Source organism: Pezoporus occidentalis, unplaced genomic scaffold (assembly GCF_034315485.1).
Source record: "Pezoporus occidentalis ecotype Australia unplaced genomic scaffold, CSIRO_AGI_Poc_V1 ctg8, whole genome shotgun sequence".
In the NCBI taxonomy this organism is placed as follows: Eukaryota; Metazoa; Chordata; class Aves; order Psittaciformes; family Psittacidae; genus Pezoporus; species Pezoporus occidentalis.
In genome coordinates this window covers 4,628,824-4,651,885 of record NW_026916158.1, presented here as the reverse complement: position 1 = coordinate 4,651,885, position 23,062 = coordinate 4,628,824, and the positions used below count along the sequence as shown (strand labels likewise).

The 23,062-nt window shown below is 40.3% G+C and overlaps 1 protein-coding gene across 5 annotated transcripts in view; it reads left to right on the top strand.

The window, feature by feature from the left end:
- Nucleotides 1-23,062, top strand: part of PLCH1 (phospholipase C eta 1) — an 80,156-nt gene that overhangs the window by 15,519 nt on the left and 41,575 nt on the right. For 3 of the 5 annotated variants that reach the window (XM_062603509.1, XM_062603508.1, XM_062603506.1), the window contains exons 2-3: nucleotides 73-190; nucleotides 22,696-22,842. In XM_062603509.1, the coding sequence (XP_062459493.1) occupies nucleotides 112-190; nucleotides 22,696-22,842 (226 nt within the window). In that variant the 5' untranslated portion in view covers nucleotides 73-111. Of the gene's footprint in view, nucleotides 1-72; nucleotides 191-10,604; nucleotides 11,015-22,695; nucleotides 22,843-23,062 lie in introns of those variants that run through there. The other 2 variants (XM_062603507.1, XM_062603510.1) reach the window with 2 other exon arrangements.

The following is a 23,062-nucleotide window of genomic DNA, read 5'->3' as shown; positions in this document are numbered from 1 at the left end:
TTACAGTGCTTTGTAGTTATGCATTTCTTGTAAATTAACTTCTAATTATCCACTCTTTGTTTTCCTTTGTAGGGCCACTGCCTTGGATGGTGAGCAGGAAATTATCTTACGATGAGTTACTGGAGTCTGGACAAGAAATGCTGTATGCAGTACTGCAGGCACTTTTTGGTGGACAATGGTGTGTTTCATGGTGAGTTACAACATACCTTAAGTGCTGGCTTCTAGCGTTTCCTACGGTCAGGTGCCACCGAGGTTTTGAGCGTGTATGCACATCGTGTTGGTAATGCAGCTCTTGGGGCCAGTTAGCAACGGGGCCTGCTCAGCTCACCGTGGGTGCGAAGGCCTGGATGCTCTTCTGGTGGGGTGCCGGGGCTGCGGCGTCCCAGTGGTGCGCTAGCGGCCGGGGGGTGCACAGAGTGGGGCCGACCGCTGGCGGCTGTGCGCGGGCACGCCAGGGGGCGCTCCGGGACCGCACGCCCTCCACAAGTGCTGCCCCCCCGCACACCGGCCGCGGCTCCCGGCAGGTCAGCGCAGGGAGCCCTTCCCTTTCTCCCCGCCGCTTGGTTCAGGAATGCGCCTCCTTCCTTCCCCATGGGTGAGGCCACCGACAGGCTGGTGCACCTGGCAGGTTATGCTTAACCAGAGCATTAAAGCCCGGAGAAAAGCAGTGCAGCAGTGGGAGCACAAGCAGTAGGCAGGGTTGCTTGTAGTGTAGGTGGTAATTGTACTTTGGGGTGAAATGGATTAATTGTGTTCGCAAAGCCTGGCGCTGCCTTACACTTAAACATTCCCTCCTGACATTTCTAGAACTGCTCCAGCTGCAGGTATGCATCCTTTGTGCTCCTAAAAAGAAGGAATTGAAAGTGTCCGAAAGAGCTTGACTTCCAAGTATTGACCAGGCATTTGTGTATGTGCAAAATAGATGCCTAATAGTGATCCCTGGTTAGTTCCCTATCAACCCCTTAGATCTTAGTCTCTTGCCATTGCAGATAACATGCTATAATCATTTAGTTATTGAAGTATTCATCCAATAGCAAAGTCAGGAAATACTCTAAAGAAATTTTGTTATAAGAGTCTTCCTTCTCAGGACCTTTTTTTGTTCACTTCAAATTTGATTTATCAATTTAGAGCATGCGTGTCCCCCATGCAGGTTTCTCTCCCCTTGCTTTACCCTTGGACACAGGTGTTGAGCCCAGCCCATGCTCCTGCAGTGGGTTAGGGACCACCAGGACTTGGAAGGCATGCCTGCCTGGAATAGACTCCTGCAGGCCTAATCTAATAAGACAGCTGGACACCTACCTGTCCTGCTGGGGGAGGGACTTTCTAATGCTGTTTCCAGGAGGCCCAAATTTTGTATTCTTTATTCCCTTTGAGAACAGTGGTTAAAAATTGTCACTTTAGGGTAGATTTGTGGGACTATTAGTAGCAGCAGTGTGAAATGCCTATAAATTTAACAGAAATACTCAACTTTTTCAAAAGCAATTTTTTTTTTTCCCTAGAGAACCTACGCCTCCTCTTTCATTGCTTGTCAGGAAGCTGGGGAAGTTTGAGCCTTGCAGAACTTCAATGTAACCCATCATAAACCAAACTGCATCTGCATTTTTGTCACTAGTTATGTTACCATTGATGAAGCTAGTAGCTAGTGGTTGAATTAATCATTTGTCAATTTCTGCATCATCTTAACAGTCTATTTAGAAATTACCATTTTCCCCTGTATTGCTTTTTTCTTGCCCGTAGGCACTGTTAGCTCTGTTTGGGACATTGGAAGAATGTTGTTACTTTTCTGTAAGTCAGTCTGACAGCAGCACTGTCATTCAATTTTGTGCTACATTTGGGACATGCGTTACATGGAAGATGGTTCACAAACTTGTCACTGGTAAATCTGTTGTCTCCAGGCACAGCTGTTCTGCTTCTCAGATGAAGCAGATGCATTCCTGGGATTCATCAGGCCACACATGTGGCCCCACTGCCTTTTGTGGGATCGTGTTCTCTCTGACACCATAGGAGGAGACTGTTGTTTCCCAGGTATCTTCACCCAGCTACCTCTTTTCTGAGTCTGAGCACTCTGGCAATGTTTTGGTAGATGCCAATTAATCACACTTTTCTCCAGGTAACAGTCTGCTTTCTGAGTGTATAACTGGAGCAGCCGTGTTTTGGGTGTGTATTTGCAATTTTGCTATTCCAGATCAAGTGAAAGAAAAGTCTGGTCCATACTCTGTAACTTGAGGTAGCATTTTATTGTAAAGCATCACAATGTCTTTATCTCCCTCATGGCATGAAGGATAGATAATGAGCCATTAGCACAAAGTCCAGTAGTCCATGAACAGCTATCGAGTAATGAGTCTGAAAAGTGATAATCATCTAAAATAGAAGACAGAATTAGCAGGCATCCTAGACCAGAAAGATTCTATGGCTTAATTTATTTTTCTTTCATTAATGACCAGACAGGTTTAATTATTTTTCTCTGACAGAATCCTTCAGGGCTTCCTATTTGTCTCTTTGACCTAAGCAAGGCACTGCAGTGACAGTTATTTTCACACTGAGTATATGGAGGGTGTTGAAGTCCAAGCTGGACAGTGACAGAGGTCCCAACAGCATGACATAAGTGGACATGTGCATGTCTGTGGGAATTAGCATGCTGCTCCTGATGCTCAAGAGAAGCTGGTTTCCTGTGGGACTATGCTGATATAGATAAAAGGGTTGATGGAGCTTTTTAAGGATTTGGGTTTTTTTGTCAGTGAGCCTTCCTATCTTGTAGGTCCTGACAAAGAGCACGGGGGACTGGTGGGGGTGTGTGGGCTGGGTGCTTGCCCCCATTCCTAGTGGCAGGTAAGACCAACCCATTTCCTTTCCTTTCTTGAAGAGTTCAAGTGGGTCTGAGCAGTGAACTTTTGAGCTTTGCATGGCTAAGTGAAAGCCACACAACTAAATTGGGACTTACCTGTGTCTGAGGCCATATTTTCTTCAGCAGATATAAGGAAATTGTACTTGTTTAGAACTTTTTTGTAGCGCTGGGAAATTGGGAAAGAAAATCTAATATGAACTCTATGTGGGAAGGGACTGTTAGCAGGGAAGGTACTGTGATACAACCCCTTGTGATTTGCTGACATTTTAGTGTTTGGATTTGTACATGTCCAGCTTTAGGGTGTATTAATTCTGTTTTACACATTTTTTTCATTATTTTTTTTTTAGTTATTACTATTATCATTTTGTATTCTGACATTGAGAACATAGCTCTTCAGGGAGCAGGCACACAGAGCTATTGATTAGCTTATTTTTCTATGTTTATGAATGCTAATACTCTGTAATAGTTAAACAGAAAGAAGCTGTGACATGTTTAGCGAATAGCTGATTTTGTCTTGGCAGTTCTGAAAGTATCTGTTCATATATAGAGTCAGTTACCTATGCCAATTATCTTTTCTTCTTAAGTTCTCTCAGAAATACAACCCTTTTGTTTTAATTGTGTTTCCATAATTGTAATTCATTCTCTGTTTCTAATGTTATCTTCTGGATTCTGCACCTCTTTCCAGACTTGTGTCGAGGGACTTGGTCACTGTTGGTAGGATGTCATGTTAATTAAGTCTTGTTCATATTACCTAAACTGCACTCTTCAGAGCGATGGACTAATTTAATTGTATCATCTTCTCTAGAAGGTTCCATCACAGTGGCACAGTTATTATCTGCAATTGAGCTTGTAACCTGGAAGAACTGTTGCACCTTGGGTGCAAACCAGTTGGATAAAAATATCCCACTCCATCAGATGGTGTTCTTAAAAAGCATAGGAACATCATTATCTGTAGAGACCTAAGTACTGGAAGCATCTACAGTGGCACACAATATGAACTTTGCTGCTCAACTGCATTCATCTCTGGTGTCTTCTTGGAGCTCAGGAACAGGCAGAGAAAAGGACTACAGAAGTGGAGGCAAGATGAGTCTGGTTTATTTAGCCTGGGAAATCAAAGATTGATAGGGGATGTGACTGACTATCAGTGCATTGCTCAGGGAAGCAAGGGCTTATTTGAACTGATGGGGAAATCTGGCACAAGAGCAAATTGAAAATTGTCCACAAGTATATAAAGAGACACAGGAAAAACTAGCATACTTTGAGGTGGAGATTGGTAAGTTTTGGAAAAAAATTCTTAAAGCACCCTGTCTGTGCTCTTACTCTGAAGTTATAAATGTAATTAGTAGCAAGCAGTATATTGGCTAATGTGGATGTAAGGCTGAGGAATTATTGAAGTGGTCCCAATTCAAATCCTGTGTACAGTGAATATCAAGTGCAAACAGGAGTGTTTCCATTCTATTCTGGAAAATGCTGCTGTACAAAATCAGGCTGCTCTTTCCCTACATTATGATGATGAGACGCATGTTGTTAGGCAAGAAAAAGTATTGATACACAGCTATGTGCCTTTCCATGGAGCTTTAATGGGTTGCCTTTGGTAATGACTGAACATTCATCTGTGTAATGCTGAAGTACTATATGCATCAAAAGTGCCTAAGGATTTATCCTAATTTTATAATTTTTTAATAAAAATCTGCTAATAGCTGCAGTTGCAAAATATAAAATTCTAATCTGTTAATGTCTGAAATTTTTGGTTACAGAAGTGAAGGTTGCTGCTGTGTCTTGTAGTCTAGGGAGTCTTATCTGCCTAGGAGCAAAAATGTCAGTTTTCTTCAGCAACAGTTAAGATACGGCACTGTGTGTGCACACAGAGAATAACAAACTGAAGACAGATCTGGGTTTAAGCTATTTTAGCAGTTTCTGTAGAACAGAGCAGATAAGCAATTATAATGTGCCGAAAAGCCATGAGGACTTGATGAACCCACTTTCTTTTCCTTCCTGTTGCATACGGTGCCAAAATACTAAGTATATCGTGCCTCTAGGCTTGGAAAAAGATTTTTTAATTTTCTCAGGGTTTTTCAAGCTATAAATGTGGATCATATTTTGTTTGTTTGCTGGCAATAACAATGTAGGAATGGTGGTGTTGTCAGACCAAGCATCCATCTACTTTGCTAGTAGATGTTTGGGGCTTAAAGCAAAAAGGGGGAAAACCACAGGCTGTACATAATAACCCTTTCTGTGGCACACGCTCCCAGTTGGTCAGCAGCGCAAGTACTTCCCAAGCCAGAAGCTGCATCTAGATATTTGCATTTATTAACCTTTACATCTGATAAGTTTTTCTCCTGAAGTTTTTTGGAATTCATTTATGCTTGTGACCATCTGTGCAGGTAAACTCCAAAATTAACAATGGTTGGTGTAAATCTGCTTGAATGGATACAATAATTTCGTGTAACAATGCCACATTCAGACCATAATAGATGGAACAGGTTTGGTTGCTTGATTGGTTCACCTTTGAAAAACCATTGGCTGGATGTCCTGAACTGAGGGCCAAATCCGTAAGATAGAGAGTACTTCAGTCTTGTCAGGCAGACATTTTGATAGCTTCGAATGTCTGCTTTCTAACATCTTGCAGAGGAAATGGGTGGAGAACATTGTGGTGATAGCACTTTCTGCTGCCCCTGAGAAAGGGAAAGCAGCAAGAATGGGAACTTCATTCTGAACTTCAATATTGAGGTCAGTATTGAGGTCTTAAGACATCACAGTGAAGCTTTGTGGCACAGTGAATACAAGTACTTCCACTTACTTTAAATGGCACTTTGAAACAGGCCACTCAGATGTCTGTCTCGTGCTGGCACTAAGCAAACAATATTTTTCAGTAATTATTTTGTCATCTGACAGTGTGCAGTGTCTATCCCTGCCACCAGCAGACTTGCAGGGAAAACTGCTGGCTGCTGATTTGGATTCCTGCATGTTCTCTCTGCCTCTTGTTTCGGGAATATCCAGCTCATCTCTCAAAAGGTTCTTCCAAATCTCCTACTTCTATACATCCCAAGTTGAGGGGGGAGAGACTTAGTCCAAGGCACTTGCTTATTTTGAGAGATAATCTCAAAGATTTCCCAATTGTAATGGATGTAATTGTGCACTGCCTTTATTAGATGAACAGCTACTCCTGTTACACAACCAGTTTTGCACAGGTAAACAAGAGGTTGCTTATGGCTGGTGTTATTGCAGTGGTTTTCCATTCATTTCAGCCTGAGAGGCTGAGCTTTTGTGCAAGTTGTTGTAGAATTCTTTTGCTTCAGTGATCCTGAACTTTTGTGCCCAATGAATGGGAATGTGAAATGCATTATATTTTACTTTTTATGCAATAAAATGGTCTATTTTGGTTATTAGAGCACAAGAGTTTGGGAAAACAATATTAAATCATTGTTGAAGTGCACATATATGTTAGGCTTGATGTTTGCTGATGGGCAATGCTTTATAATTAGCTCTGCTGAAGCCTCATGCAAGCCCTGTGCTTGAGGCTACAGTGCTAAAGATGGCAGATGTAGACTGCAGAATTCAGACTTACATCTTAGTAGTCAGCTTCAATTTAAGTTTTATAATGATGCATGGGAAAGTAGGACAAGATAATAGTGCAATAATTTTTGTTTTGGTTTATATTCTGATTTATGTAGCAAAATATCCACAATTCATTCCTTGAGAGAACCAGACATAACTGAAAATGTATATGCAAGAAGGGCGTTAAAGAATTTCTTTATTAAAGTTCGCATAGGTTTAAGAAGTGCCTAAAATGCCTGAAGAAAGGGCCTCTTGATGCTTCGTTGAATGTATAACTACCTTCAAGAGCCCCGTGTGTTGTTAGATGCATCTTTGCTGAAAGGAGGAGTTTCATGTGTGGGATGCCTCTCATAGTGTATCAGGTGGTTGAGTTCTAATGCCAAGTGTTTTCACCTTTCCATCTTTATGTACTTGTTAGCTTTCCAAAGGGCCATGTCTTCATAAATCACAAATGAGTAGAGTTGATAAAAACTTTAATCTGATAAAAACGATGAGTTTTTCATGCAGCTAAATTAAAGTTTTCTTCACTGTTAGCTGGCTTTTCATGAGGAGGTTGTATTACAGCTTAGGTCTAAGATTAAATTTGGATGATTAATATGAAGATGTTATCCTCTTATTTCATTATCTATTTGCTGTAAGAGGTAGAAGTTCTCTAATCAGCTTTTCTTGCTTTTTAGCAGAATTAGTCTCTATACAAGTTTCCAGCTATTTTGACAGTGAAAAAGGAAAAACTGATGAGCCAGAAAATTAATATTCTTTTGACGCTATAATTTCAAAACTGTTAGTTAAATCATATTCTCATTTACTGGAAAATGAATATTTTGCTGTACAACTTGCAGTGTTGTGTCTCTACCCAGTGTCTAAGCCTTGTGAGGTATGGTTTTTAGTGTTAAAAATTGGGCTTCTGTTTCTGGCAATCTGGCAAAGGCCGATGCTTTTGGTAATTAAATTTCTTCAGTAGTGAACGGCAACGTGTCAGCCGCCTAGTTCAGGTGCTGCTGGGCTGTGGTGAGGAAGGGAAGTCTTCTGTGTCTCAGGGTGCAGGCAGGGCTACACCGCAGATGGTTCTCCAGGAGATACCTTGGACCATGGCCACTAAGCATTGCCAAATGTGGGCTGTTAGCTCTTGAAAGGAGCATCTGCCTGAGCTCATGTGGTACAGCCCTGCCTGGCCTCCTGCATCTTGTCTAACCCAGAGCAGCAAACACAAGGCAGGATTTTTACCCTGCAAGTACTGGTTCAGGTTTTCATGGCACATGTATCTTCCATGCATCTCAAGGGAGTTTTTAACTGGTTTTATAGCCCAACAGACTTGAGCTGCCTGGGGAGAAGGGGCTTGAATGTAGCGATTCCTGCAGCTGGCTGTCCCCTTGGTCATTCCATGTGGGAATATTTGCTAGTTACCCCATCGGCTATTCCCTCACAGGGATGAGCTGGGAGTGCCTTGGTGGCAGGTTTAATCCATATTTTCTTGCAAAGAGCTGAAAGCATTGGCTATGGTTTGGCATATATACCCCAAGCCAAGCCAGCACCTCTTTGTCCCTCTGGCATTGTTTTTGGTGGAAACCCACATTCTCTCATCTCGCTCAGAGCTGTAAGCTGAACTACAGTGTATTTTAAATGAAAACATATCTGTAACTATGGGCATGGAAGAGAAGAACTACAGTCTGCAGATATTACAAGAAAGCTTTAAATCCCCTTTTTTAATGAAATGGTAGGGATAGTGCTTTGACACTGTCTGCTTTGTACCTGGAGGTACTTGCTGTCTTACCTCAAAATAATTCCAGTGGTTTAATGACAGAAGTGTTGTTGTTTTTGTTTGTTTTTTTTTTGAGCAGCAAATTGAAAAGACTGGAAAATAATATGAGCCTAGGGGAGATGAGTGAATAAGCATCTTTTTATATATTTTGTTGCTTTTGTAGCTGGATTGTCAAAAGCTATTGGCGAGATGAAGTTTGGAGGATAGTTCATGTGTTTCTTGAAACCAGCTTAAAAAGTTTTAAACTCCAGCCTTTTAAGTATGCAAAGCACTGGCAAAGGTCTTGCAAGGAAGTGCTTAAGGGGCAGAAAACATAAACAGGAAAAACAGGCATACAAGTGAGCCTGTTACCTTCCATGCCAAACCTTATCTGGGGATTATGCAGTACCTATAAAACAGTGGTGGCTGTTCAGAGTATGTATATTTGTCTTACAGTGCTCATTGATGTTAATCAAATTCAAGTAATGATAACAATTTTATATTCAGAAAGGGTGCTTGTTACCATCAACCCTGAGACTTTGGTAGGACTTTGTGTGTGGTGGCTCCATGAATGGCTCCCAGCAGGAACATCATGATCCCCTTGAGAATAGGGGATGTATGTGAAAGTGAAGTGAGCTGGAAGGATGTGAGGGTCACCCAGCCATGGCTGCAATAAGATGTAGGTACAGCATCAGATGGAATAAAGTGAACTATTTGTCTTTTGACTTCTCCTCTTGCAGACAGTCAAACTCATGTAGAGTGTCTTTGGGGACACACCATTTTCAGATCTGACTCTGACAGGGCCAGAAATCGGATGCAAAACCTGGCTTGTCAGTGAAGAGTTGTCATGGTGATTTTTTTGGGGGGTGTAAGTTGAATAAGCCTACAATTATCTTCATATCAGTTTGCATGTCTCCTGAATTATATAGAAGTCTTTGGGCAGTTTTAAAAGGAACTTTATTTTGAAGACAAAATAATAAGGAATGTATTAATTATTGAGCAAGGTTTCTTACAGAGTAGCTTTTTTAAAGATGGTTGTGTATAGCTCCTTTCATAATTAACAGAAGGATAGGACTATGGAGTAATTTGCATTTAACACATTGTCAAGTGCAATCTGATCTATCAATAATTAAACTATAGACTGGTGATAGTTTAGATTTTGTTGTTGAATTGCAACTTCAGCACATCAATTCATTTGAATGTAAATGTATTGATAACTGTCTAGAGGCTTCAGAGTGAGGACTTCATCCATTAATCTTGTGAACTGAGGTGTGAACCAGTGGTGGGGTAATGATGCAGCTGTTTCATTTCCCTTGTTATAACTGAGATGAGTGACACCTCTTTCCACAGAGCATGACTTCTGCTGTGTCCTGAAAGTGTGATTAGGAGCGTGAGCTTTGAGTGCAGATAAGAATGATCCTTCAGTGGGTTTGGTACATTGTTTCATTTTATAGGTTTGTTAGATATAGTACACACACATATTGCAGTGTGCTGTGATCTATTGTGACGTGGTGACTGTGGGAAGTCTTACAATTTGTCTTAGCAGCAGCTAAGAAGTAATGATATCTCAGCAAGTAAAACATGTCGGCTCCACTTGTATCTTGTCTCCCATCTTATGCAAGTTCTACAGGCATGTAGAACTGTGGGCTTTTTTTGGTTTTGTTTTGTTTTCTCAGTCATGCTGTCTATTATGTAACTTTCTCCTAGCATGTGCTAGGCAAATTCTGTCCTTTTTTATTACTGTTACAATCTTTGAGAATACAACTGGGGATTTCTTTGGTGTTCTGATGTAAATGTCACTCTGTAAAAGGCAGCTGAATAGTAAAACAATTAGGAAATGCAATAAATCAAAGATGTGAAGCATTATGTATGGAGCCTGCTTTATTCTTGCTATGCTTTCCAGCCCTCTGCCCCCTTGGGCTCTGTCATAAGTAAGTGCAGTTTATGCAAGTCTGAATGTTTCTGCCCATTGTTCCACCCTGACTATAAACCTATTGATTTGAGTTAGTTTAAACAAGCCTGGTATTTAGCCGGTAGTATGGCAATTTTTTTTTACAGCTCTTGGAAGAGTTAGTGCTCAGCATCTCACAGGAGACTACTTGTTCTTACGAAATCAAATACTCAGTGATGCAGAGACTAAACGTTTGCATGCTTTGTGCTCTAATTGCCTTGATTCTGCAGAATGACTGTTCCCTATCAAGTTAGTGACAGAGACAGGAGGGGGGGCACAAATCTAGGGGGAAGAAGTGCAGTCCACAGGGATTCTGTCCTGCCTCGCAGAATCCCATGGCTGCAGATGCTGAGACTTTTCTTGGAACAAGGGTCATTTCTCTTCTGCATTCAGCTGGTGTCATTCTCCCACTTTTTACTTGAAGTATGGTAATCCTTTCCTGACCAGCTTTCCTAGGTGCAAGCAGGATTTCCTCACACTTGCCTATATAGAGCTGCTCTTCCCAGGCGTTGCGCACACTTACTGCCTGGAGCATCTTAATCGCTGTGCTATGTATGCATGTCTCATACCAAAAGTAGTCGCTGCTTCTGCGTTCCTGCAGCAGCAGCAGCATAGAGCAGCATCCTTCTCAGACTGTGCTTTTCGGTTTTGAAGAAAGTTGCCTAGTATTGCCTCTGGATTTGTCCTTTCCTGTTTTTGTTTTATGGATCATGAAGGTTTCATCATTTCTTGTAAAGAGCAGTGCTGGCAGTGTTCTCCTGTGCTTCTGAGGACTGCTTTCCAAATGTTTTAGCTGTGGAGACATGAAGACTAAATTGAGGCTTTCCTGCAGTGAGAATTTCCATTCCACTTGCCAATAATGCATGAGTTACAAATTTAATGGCAGACCTTGAGGTATATAAAAATTTAAGTCCAGAAAAAGGTAAGGATGTTTGAGTTTGGAATTACTCTAGGAAGAGCTTGTAACATTTCTGGAAGTGCTATAGAAAAATCAGGTAACTTTACCCTTATGGCTGGTGAGTTACATACAATATGTGGACATTGTTAGTATGAAAAATATGTGCATATATATATATATATTCCTGAATATTTAAAAGGAAAACTTGGAATTTTTGTATTGAATTGAAAGTATATTTGTCCATGAAAACATAATATGTATTGTATGTGAGATGCTGCTATGACATGGACGTACTGCACTTGTGTGTTACCTTAAATTATTAAAAACGTATCTGTGTGTAGAAAAAAATATATATAATCTTGACATTTTCATCTCTTGGTCATTTTGTTGTGGCATAGCTTTCTATGGAAAAGAGTTTCCGTGGCTAGTTGTTGGGGTTTTTGCCCTAGTAGCACTTATAAATAGTATAACACACCTGCAAAGGATGTGTAAAATTTTAATCAAATAGCATTGGGTGGTAAAGATGTGTCTTTTCAAGAATTGCAGGAGGATGGTACAAAACAGGAAGGCATCTTGAATAACTTTCTCCAGTAACTTGTAGTTTATAATTTCTGACTTTGTTCAATTTAAGTCATTGCTGGATGGAAAGTGGTAATTAGTTTGAGCATCTTAAGTGGAGGCTGTAGTGCTGTGGAAAAATCATGAGGGATAAAATTTATTTTTGTATTTTTCTTATCCTTAATCATGTTGGATTATATGCTTTTAAAGAAAAAACAACACAATTTACAAAATACATTTAGCAGAGAGCTGGCTTGCCAGAATGGGGTAGTTCAGAAGACATTTGCTAACAATATTATCAATAAGTTGAAACCAAACTAATCTAAAATAAAACCACCAAAAGTCATGGATTGTATTTGAAATATCATTTTGCCCACTATGAAACATGTTAAAAAGGATTAAGGGCAGTGTTGGCGATTAATATATACTGATTTTTTAATTAATATTTATTTAGCATGGATTATTTTATTTGACAAACTTTTTTTTTTAACTAGAGAAAATTACTGGAAATAGACACAGCTGTTGTACAAGAAATTGATATATTTTTAAAGAAAAGGTCAGTGATTTGTATATCCTCCCAGGGAAGGAACTGTATGCTACAGTTCCAAATGCTGTGTTTTTATTTTGGAGGTTTTGGTTACACAAAGCTCTACATTAAGCTTTGATGCATATGGTTAGGTAAAGGAGACCAGGTGTTACTCCATCTGAGATGCAGAAGGTAATGGATATGTCCCCATTCAATAATTTACAAGAGCTAGCTTATTTGAAGGGGGTGTTTTTTGAGCAGTCCTGGAAGAAAAGCATCAGGTTTAAGTTTTGAAGCTCATGTAAATGTGTGTGTATGTGTAGATAAGCAGGTTTCATACCAAAGTACTCAGCTGATGGTGAAAATCTGTCTGAGGTCATTTTTTAGTCAGTACCTTTTTCTTAGGCAGATATAATAGCAACTGCCAAATTTCTGTTGATCTTTTCCAGTTAGCAGCACTACTGTTTCTCTGCCTGCTGGAGGTGGTTAAAGGATGCAGCAGCAGCAAGTGCAACACCATATGACTTAGTATCCCTTGCATTCAGGTTCGGCTGCTTTGGTGGTGTTGCAGCAGTGCATGTGGGGTCATGGTTGGGTGACTGGGGTGCCCCAGCACAGAAGAGGGGTGACACAGCACCAGGCAAGCACAGACTGTGGACAGTGCATTTCGTAGGCATGAATATATTCATGTGCTTGAATGTTGGAAGAAGGCAGATTACTTCATCTTCTCTTGCTCAGGCTGGTGATCACTGATGCTGATAAAAGCAGGATCACACCCCTTGCACAATTTAGGCACAATAAGAGTGCTTGTATGATGTACAGCACCTGTATAAGGGGATAGCTGAACATACAGGTTCTGTGTGTGCTGTTGCTGGCTGGGTGTCTGATTTGCTCTTCAATAAGCACTTGCAGGAAGCAGTAGCTCCGCACCTGTGAGTAGCTTGGCTGTGAGTTCATATGCGACTTCTAACCACTGTGAACAGGAAATGTGCATGTGCAATAAGGGGTATCAGCAGTGGGACATTAATGGGCATGGCACAGGAGGAGCGGTATGGACTTCCCTTGTTCATGGGTCTGTATCTTTGGCTAATGGGGTCATAGTACTTGGTAGTTACCTTGTTGTTACTGCTTTAGCAGAGCACTAGGGTTGCAGCTGGTACAGCTAAGCAGAGAACTGCATTGTATTTCATTGACAGACTATTGCAGCAGCCTTTTTTAACGTCATTATTAGTGCTTCTTTAGGACTCTTGTATCCTTCGTTGCATCTGACCAAGTGCTTGTGTCCTGGGTTCAGCAGTAGCAGTCATGTTTCTCCTTCTTGGTAGCTGATGCAGTGCAGTGTTTTGACTTTTGGCCTGGGCCGGTTCACCCCTCCTTAGTCAACCTGGTGTGCCCCAGCTCCCCGTGGCTCACCATATTGATGCCGGCCTTAGCGCGGAAAGTCAAAACACTGCACTGCACCAGCTACCAAGAAGGAGAAACATGACTGCTACTGCTGAACCCAGGACAGCTTGTAAACCAAGTATTAAGTATAGACACTAGAATAGTAAGTGATATATAAATAAATTACCTCAGAATGGCATACACAGTGGATATCGAAGGCATTAGCCTCCTCCTGTGAAGAAATTAGGTCTTCCATAAATTTAATCCCAATAATGTCTTAAATCTATCACAGTATTATGTGCACTTGCAGTAAAGTAACATATGCATATGGTTCAAAGCCTCTGGGTTGTTTGGTATGTTCTGATGATGTTACCCTGTGTGAAGTGAAATGCCTCACCTGCCAGCCTAAAAAGAGCGTCTCTGTGGTGTGCAGTGTGGAGTGCCAAGTCCTTCTGTGGCACCACTGAAGTTTCATAGGATGCTGGAGTTGGATACTGAATGCTGATGGCTGAGTGAAAGGTGTGTAATTTGCTTCTGTATGCTTGGTATATACTTTGTGTTCCGTTTTTTTGTTTGTTTGTTTGTTTTGTGTTTTCTGTGCTTGTGAATTAAATAAGCTCCTGTTTCAATAAATCTACAGGACACCATCATCTTGTGATACTGAAAAGGTTCTTAGAATTTGCTGGAGAACTGTGCGTTTCTGAAAGTATACGGCAAAATTTAGAACTGTTAAAGTAACTCTTTCATTGCTTTGAAGGCTCAGATGGCCAGATGCCAGCACTGAGCTTACCTACAAGGAGAAATATGTGTGCTTATTGTTCCTCTTTACCATGAATTTTGAAGTAGTCCCTTAAGAAGTTCATGTCTTAGAGGGCAGCCTGTTAGTATGCAGGCAGCATTTTGTGCTGGTATGTGTGCTTCTTGGATGACTAAAATTAAAGTCATGGGAAACCATAAGCTGTCTTTTTTTATACAAGTGATGGAAGTGACAGAAAAAAGCTGCACCAAGGGAGGTTTAGATTGGATATTAAGAAAAATTTATTCACTGAGAGGGTGATCAGGTACTGGAGCAGGATGCCAGGGAAGTGGTGGAATCATCGTCACTGGAAGTGTGCAAAAACCATGAAGATGATGAAGGCCTCAGTGACAAGGTTTAGTGGTGGCCTTGGCAGTGTAGGGTAACAGTTGGACTTGATGATCTTAGAGGTCTTTTCCAACCTAACTGATTCTGTAACTCTCTGTGTTTCAATTGGGTTCTGACTGATACTAAAAAAAACCCAAACCTGCAGGTGAGGAAGTTTACCTGTTCTAGGTCAGATTATTGCTGTCCTCAGCAATGTAACAGTAACTGGTTTGGAGGCATTTTCACATTACTGGTAGAAACATTGATCAGCATGAGACTTGTGCACAAATAGATGCACAAAACATGATTATTTTTGTCAATAAAATTACTTTGGTGTTTGAGACTCAAGTCATTGTTTGTCCACAGACGACTTACTGTTGTGAGTGACTTGCACTGAGGTAATCTGAGAATAGAATCCACATGTTTCTTTAGCAAAATTGCTTTCTGAGGCATTTGAATAAATTATTTCATATAATCAGTTGTGCTGTAGTCTTCATTACTTCTAAAGCTTTATTAACTCTACCTTCATTTCTATTCTGTTTCTTTTTTCTACCTCCTATTCTTATCAAGCCCCAGATGTGGATTTATTTGGCATTATTTGGCAGCCGAAGGGGAAGCAATGCTTCCACCAGTCCAACCACTGTCGCAACCCATCATGATGAGTGGGCTCCAGGTCCTGGGGACTGGATCCTTTTCCACCCACTTCATCCTACTTCATACAGCTAGCTGCTCTTGTGCCCAGTGTTTTATTCCCCTGACCAGGATGTGATGCTGTACAGGTGCCAAAATTGCTGTGACATTGCTATTTGCTGATAAATTTGTAGACATTAGAATTCATTGTTTGCACTGAAGCTGAGACAGTTTATCCTCTGCACGTCTTCTGTGTGGGGACAGAAGCAAGCTTTATGAAGGGTGTTCTCGTGAGGGTTTTATTCTTTTGTTTTGTTGGAGAAGTTGGGGGGAGGGAAATATAAAAGAATAGCATATTTCTGGGGCAGAAGGGAGGGGATCTGACCCAGCTCAGTATGTTGCAGTGGGAAATGTATTTCGTTGAAGACCTGGGTAATATTGAGGAACAGTGATGACATTCAGTGCTGTACAGCAAAGGCAGGCTTAGAAAAAGACATAGTTGGTTATCGGTCATGTGATCCTACTTTATGTACTTATTGATTTTTAGAGGGCAGACATTCTGGGATTCTGGAAAAGAAAGATTTTACTGTTTTGAACTCTGATCTCTGTATCCAGAGGCACAGCTTCAGGGGTGCCTTTCAGACTTCTTTATCAGTTGCTGTGTGGCCTCAAAGGAGAAGCTCATGTCTTAGTGCTGCTGGGGAGCACACACAGGTGACTCAGCTGAGCTACTCAGAGTGAGTTAATGCTGTTTTTTTCTGGGAACTGAGCAAACGCTTGCCTAGTTGAAAGGCGACCCTAGGGTTTCCTTTGGAGAGATGACCCTAGAACAATGTCTTGTATTCCATGTGAATGGTTACAGTGGAGTGAAGGTGCTGCCCGAGAAGCCAAATGTGCCTCTGCCCTTTGCTTGTCCTGAACTGTACTACTTTGGCTACCACAGCAATATGTATGTACAGACCTGTCCACTCATCCTCCTTGTTGGCAGGTGTTGTGGAAACTATCCTCCTCCATTTCGTCCTTTTTGCTGCTGCTTCCATTTGCTCTATGGTGTCATTATCAATTGCTGTGCCCTCCCTGCTTAAGGAGTCCTCATGCAATAGTAGGGATTAGGATGTGCAAACTTGTCAGCTGTATTTGCTTAATAAATATACGTTCTTTGTTCACTCTATTGATGTGAGAATGTGTTTTGGCAGTTGGCTGTGTCTGTGGTTACATGGTTGTGTTTTTTCAGTGTTGAGGAAGGAGTAATTCAAGGAACGGAAAACTTACAGTCCTCAGACATGCGTTGCAGTGGCGCAAGAGCTCTTGAACAGCTTTGCTGCAGCCTATTTCTGAAGAGCCTTGTTCTTAAGCATCACCCCTCTTGTTTGCATATTATTTAGTGAATTTACAAGTATAAGTCGGTTTTCAGATTTTATGATTTTCATTCTTTCGCAATTGTTTTGAGTGTCAGAGTTTGTGTTTGGCTGGACTATTTGTTTTGATTCTCTACCTTCTTGAGGGCTGAAATGAAATACCTGCATGTTTTTCAGCTGGGCCTTGCAAGGACTAACATCAGCCTTTGACATCTCTGCTGGTTTTGTGTAACTTCCTTGAGGATTTTGAGATTTGCGGAAGTGTGAGAGATTGTCCATCTCATGTCCATAGACTTCACAGAGATTATGATTCAATCCACTCTAAGAAGCTTAATGTAAAATTCCATAAGGTTGAAAGAGTTGCTGCAAATCAAATTACAATCTGGCATAAAATATGACATGTGGCTATTAAAAATGGTCCTGACTGGGGCTGCCATGGATTCCCCCAGACCTGTGGTCTCTGTTCTCCTGGGCTTTTTGCCCATTACATAATGAAACAGCAATCAACAATTTGATGACATTAGTGGTAAGCTGCGTGGTCTGCTGGATATTAGTGTTGTTCTATGGGATTTAGATAAAATGTGCTTGCTGGGGAATGGAGGTAGGGAGGAAATGGCTTTAATGGCATTAGTGTAAAGGCAAACTTACAACTTTCATATGATTAATAAATGATGTAAAAAAGGGTGATGAGAAGAATTCAGACAACTGAGAATACTGGGGGTTTGGTAGTTTGTTGCTGGGGTTTTGTTTGGGTTTTTTTTTTGTTCTATTGGTTTGGGTTTTTTTTGTTGTGTTTTTTTTTTTTTTGTGGGGGAGTTTGGGGATTTTTTTGGTGGTGGTGGTTTTTTTTTTGGTTGCCTGTTTTGGTTTGGTGATTTCATCCAGAGTATCTTCACTACTTGAATCCTGACAGTTTAATTTCATACTGTTCTCTAGCTCAGGAGTGTGTGTGGGTTTTGGGTTGTTTTGTTTGGTTTTTTTTTGGTTGGGTTTTTTTTTGTTTGTTTGTTTGGGTTGTGTTTTTTTGTGTTTTTTTTTGTTGTTTGGGGTTTTTTTTTGTTTTTTTTTTTTAATATATATACTTCTTCAATGCCTGCTTCTGGGAATGTGCATCAGTGTCAGTAAAAATGGATTCCAAACTGGATCCAAGTACATGACTACAGTGGTGGAAGCATGCTGAGACTCCTTTGTTAACTACCAACCACACACTTTTTTGTAACAGCCCCACTTAGAGTTCAGTTTCTGGAATTTGGGGGGTGTGTGTGTGTTAAATCTGAAAACTGAAGAGAATAACAACTAAGATAAACCATGGTTTCTGTAGTGTAAGAGCAGTTACTTTAGGTTGAACCTCTTGGGATGCTGCATCCAGTGAATCACAGGAGCTGTCTGCAGAAGTCCTGGCAATTGTGTGGGTGGGAATAGCGTTTGGTAGTACCGGAGGCTCTTTTGGTTCTTCCCTCTCTGAAGAGAGACCAAACAATGTATCTGCAAAGTGTACAGTGAAACAAAAACACCTGAAAGGCGGGGGGAGAAGAGCTGATGTTGCAGTTGAAAAAGTAACTTCTGTGTTTTATGGCTTTCTTTTATTTCCTCAAGCTTAATGTTGCCTTTATGCGGTTACTGCATATAGTTTAGAAATGTGGCTCATCCTCTTTCATAATTATACTTCTCATTGTTTGGTAATGCTCTTTATACCTTATTTAATCTTTTTGTTTTGTCAGACAGCTGTAACATTAAGTCCATAAAAGCAGCGGAGTTGGGATAACCCAGAAAACGTTGACATGCAGTGTTGGCTGTCACGTGTGGGCAATGGGGCAGCTGGTACATGCCAAATATCCCAGCTGCATCCCAGCCAGCATCCCTCGGGTGCCAGTGCCTCTCCTGCATGGTGCCTGCCTGTTGGCTCCCATTGCACAGTGACCCGCGTATTTATTTAATCTTGGATAACATGTTCTATGGGGAGTGGATATTTGTTTCACTGATGTGATGTGCCCTATATAGTAAAGTGCATTTCTGTTTTACTGAAAGTGGTGCCAGGTGTAATGTTTTAATTCCCTAAATATTTTCCATCTAAAGGGTTCTGCACACCTTAGGGCTTTGTAGTGAAACACAGCAGCAAGCAGATGTATAAGTCATAACTATGACTGTTGAGAATTAAACCAAGTTAATTGCAAACCCTTGAATAACAGGTCATGACTGTTAAACCTGTGAACAGAGCTGTAACTTTCTGTGAGAGATTCTTGCAGGGTGCAGTGCTAAGCTATTCGCTGGTTATTAAAGACCCGATTACATATCGGGATAGATTAGAGCAGAGCTGGATGGACAGTAGCATTGACTGATTTGTGGCAGATTAGAGTGCTTTTTGAACATAAGACCACGTATGGTTAGTGGTCAGAGTTCCAGCTTAATGTTCGCAGGCAGCAGCTTGATTTATTCAGCAGCAAGGAGCTGTGCTGTCAGGTAGAATAAATAGAATCTGCCTAACGTGCAAGATTTCAAGTAACATCTGGACTTTCCAGGAGCTTGGATGGCTTTCCTCCTGGCTTCAGAGGTCTGCCATGTGCTGGGGAGTGTGGCCACTTCAGAAAAAGTCCAGCTGGCACAGATGGGTTTGTATCTGGCTTACTGTTAGAGAAGCAGCTCCTTCTGCAGAGGAGATATGTGTACTGCTAGGAATAGTTATCATTGTTTGAACTAGAAATCAGAAAACGCTCTTTGAACTCAGGTCTGTTTAGCTCTAAATGGTTATTTTGGAAGGAAAAAATAGACTTTTTTAATATTATTAAAATCCATTAAACTACAGGATGTCTGTTTGGATGAATTTAGACTATCAAGAATAAGTTTGCATAAATCTGGAAAGAGAAATTACTAGTTTTCAGATTTTTATTTTTTTTCCTTTGAAGGTAAAGCTTTAAATAAACAATGCATAAGCTTAATAATTTTGTATTTCCAGATTAACTTGCTTTGTTCTTGTAATATATAAACTATATTGTATTCTAGTTTCACTAAATTAATTTTCAGACTTTGGGCAAAAAATGCATAGCTAGTCCTTGTGTAAAAAAAAAAAACCCACCATTTAATGGAAATCATTATATGTCTTGTTTTCTCAAACTTCTGCATCGAGGAGCTGCTTCACTTACTTAGTATTCATGGTTTAGCTAGACGATTAAATGCTTTTCTGAAGTGAGTTTTCCTATTCCTTAGTGAAAACATTCTTGAATTGCTGTTCTGGAGCTTTATTCTGAACTGCCTTCACTTTATTCAGATGCTAACGTGCGGTGGTCTCTCTTTTATGAATGTCTGGCCAGAGACTGAAATTAGCATATTAGGAATAGATTTGAACAAGAGTTTTTTTCTTTGTGTACTTATATTTTATAAATAGCTTTAAGGGGAGGACTATATTTTGTAAATGGTTTGCAGAGTTGAAATCCAATGGGCCTATGAATGGTGTGGCAGTTCCATTACCCTAGTCCTTTCTTTAGAAGTGGATTCTTTCTGTTATTAATACCTACACAGTAGGGACAATGTGATGAACTCTCTTACATGTTTACTATTCTTCTTTAAATGTTTGCATTTGGATGATATTTTCTGATGGAAAATTTCAAGCAGAAAAGATGGTGCTTATTTGGGCAGTGGGCTTCTTGCAGGTGGCATCCAAAAAATGGAGAATGTTGAGATATTTGGCAGGAACTGGATTTCTTCCACTTTGAAAAAAAGTGTTTTAAAAATCTGTTCCCTCTAACTTTGATTCAGAAGTCTATCTGCAAGTGTGTATGTGAAATGCATCTATAACAGTTACAAATGTGATACAGAAATTATTAGGCAATTGAAACAGTGAAGAGGTTTTGGTTTGTGAGTTTTTTGTTTTTTCTTTTCTCCCCATGGCTTTGTTGGCTGTAATTATCTGTGTGGCCCATTTTCTGCTTTTCTTACAGTAAAGAAATGTAGACCTCTTTCTTCTGCTGTTTGTTATCTGTCTTCAGCATCTTCAGTGAATCCAGATTGTTGTTGGTTGTTTTTTTTTCCTATGATAACTGAGCTAATAAAAATAAAGACTTATGTGAGAATTAGGTTTTTTGTAAGACTTCTAATAATAACTGATAGCCTTGGGTGCAAAGAAGCACACTTTGTGTTGAATAGCTTGTTGCTAAACCTCTTCCTTAGATAAAACACTGTTGCAATTGATCGCTCTAATAGTGTTGATACTTTTAATAGTGAAATAAGAACGTGTCTGAAGTTTTTATGCCAGGCTAATGCAGCGGTACAGATTTGCATATCCACGCACACACTGGTACAACTTTTTTTTGTGGAGAACCTTATTCCTGTGCTGGAGGACAATTATTGTATGTTAAGCATGAATCCAAGGCAAACTTGATCTAAACTCAGTTCCAAAATGAAAAGCTCAGTTTGCCAAGAGAAGGTGTGCAGGTATGTACATATGTAGTAAGTTTTAGAGGTTTAGTTTTGCTTCAGTTAATCTTTCTTCAAGGTTCTGAATATTCCATCTCTTGTAGTGTAAAGGCTTGTCTTCCTGTTATTTTGTGCATCTTCAGATAGGTACAGGTTAAAACTGCCACAGTCAGTGTGTGGATACTGCATAACATCTATTTCTGGCTTGATCTATGTACTTTCCTGGCTCATCTTAAAGAACTTCCAAAGCCACATTTTCATTTTGTGTATATTATGTATATTCAGGGAAGGACATATATTTATGGACATATAAAGGACAAATTTACTGCACTCATGCATCTGATGCTTTCAGAACACTTTAGTTCTGTTTAGCTCAACCTGAGTCCTCTCTTTCCTTCAGGAAAAACAACTCAGTAAAAACTGCTTCTGATGCAGTTTATGTGACGTGGAGCTTGGCTTGCCATCTCCCTTTGTGTGAGGGAGCCAGGGGAAGCTGGTCCAGCAACCATGGCTGTTTGTCCCATATTTGACTAATGTTTGGGATGCTGTTCTGACTGCATCTGACCCAGAGACGCTTCAGAAGGAGCATCAGGCTTATTTTCTTTCACTGATAGCCTCAGAGTTGTGTGACTGCTGGAAGACATGCTCTGGCCACATATCTGCTGTGGAGGTTAACTGAGAAGGGCGATCACAATGTGTTTTGGTGTATGAGAGCACTGTTGGGTTTCAGCTGGGTCTGAGTCCACTGCTGGATGTGCCACTTGCTGTGGGAATTAAGGAGTTGTCAGGAGCTTAGAAAATAAATCCTGGTTCTGACAGAGAGGAGTGAGAGGGTGTCTTGGTCTTTGTTGTGATACCAAGAGGAGTATTGGAGAGAAATAATAAAGGGTGATAAGAAGTAAAGACAGACACAGATAGTGTTTGGGAGCCAGCCAGAGTGTAAACAAATCATCTGAGAGGTGAATGTGGAGTGATATCAAGTGAGGAGAGGCTGTGAATGGATATGAGAATGTAACTTAAGAGCATGGATCAAGAGGAAATGTTATCTTGATCCTACTGTTTGGAAAACTGTAGGAGGGAAGATGTGAGATGAAATGGAAGAGATGGGTATATTTTAGTCAAAACATAGAGAAACAAAGCCCTATCATCCTGGGTGGGATGATTAAAGGAAGTCATCACAGTATGTGCTTGAAACTTAGTAGCAGGATGGAGAGGGTGTAAATGTGTGTGGTAGGGAGGAGGGATTGTGTATTTATAAATCTGTTATCAATTCTAACAGTGTCAAAAGCGCAAGATATAGGCTAAAAGATTAGCAAACCCAGAGGAATGGGAGTTTGAGTGATAATCTCACCATCTGAAATTTGCAGAGTACTGGGGTTTAAAATTACAGTAGTGTGTGTAATAATAGAAAATAATTAAGTGAGGTAAGTATTGAACAACTTTAACTTATTTAGCTTCAATACATGGTAAAGTTTTCTTTGCCTCCTTTGTTGTGAAAGTGTTTTGACAGATTATTTTTGATTTTATTTATTTTTTCCCTATATGGAGAAGCTACTGAAGAAGAAATAATATGTCTCATACAGCAGTGACTAGTTTCTGTCATTAAAGGTGCAAATCGAAAATGTGATATGCTTGGCAGATGCTGGAAAGCCAGTAAGTCATTTTACTAGAGGAATTAGACAGCCATTTAGTTGAATTTATTCTGTCTGTTACACAGTTGAAAGATGCATGAGTGTTATGCAATCTGGGACTCAGATGGTTAAGCTGAAGAGTGGAACCAAAGGACTAGTTCGTCTCTTCTACCTGGATGAGCACAGAACCTGCATTCGATGGAGACCATCCAGAAAAAGCGAAAAGGCAAAAAGTAAACTTCTAATATTCCTTTTAATTTCTGGGGCAGTTCAGTATTAGAATGTGAACTACAGAGGGATTGATTAAATAAATGCTTTTTGATGCTTGTTTCAAATGTGATGTTATTCTTACATGAAGATTTTCAAGAGTGTGGGTAGAGTTTAACCACCTACTAAAAGTTCAGGATTATGAAAGGAAGGCAGTGTAGTTCAGTCTGATGTCAACATTTTCCA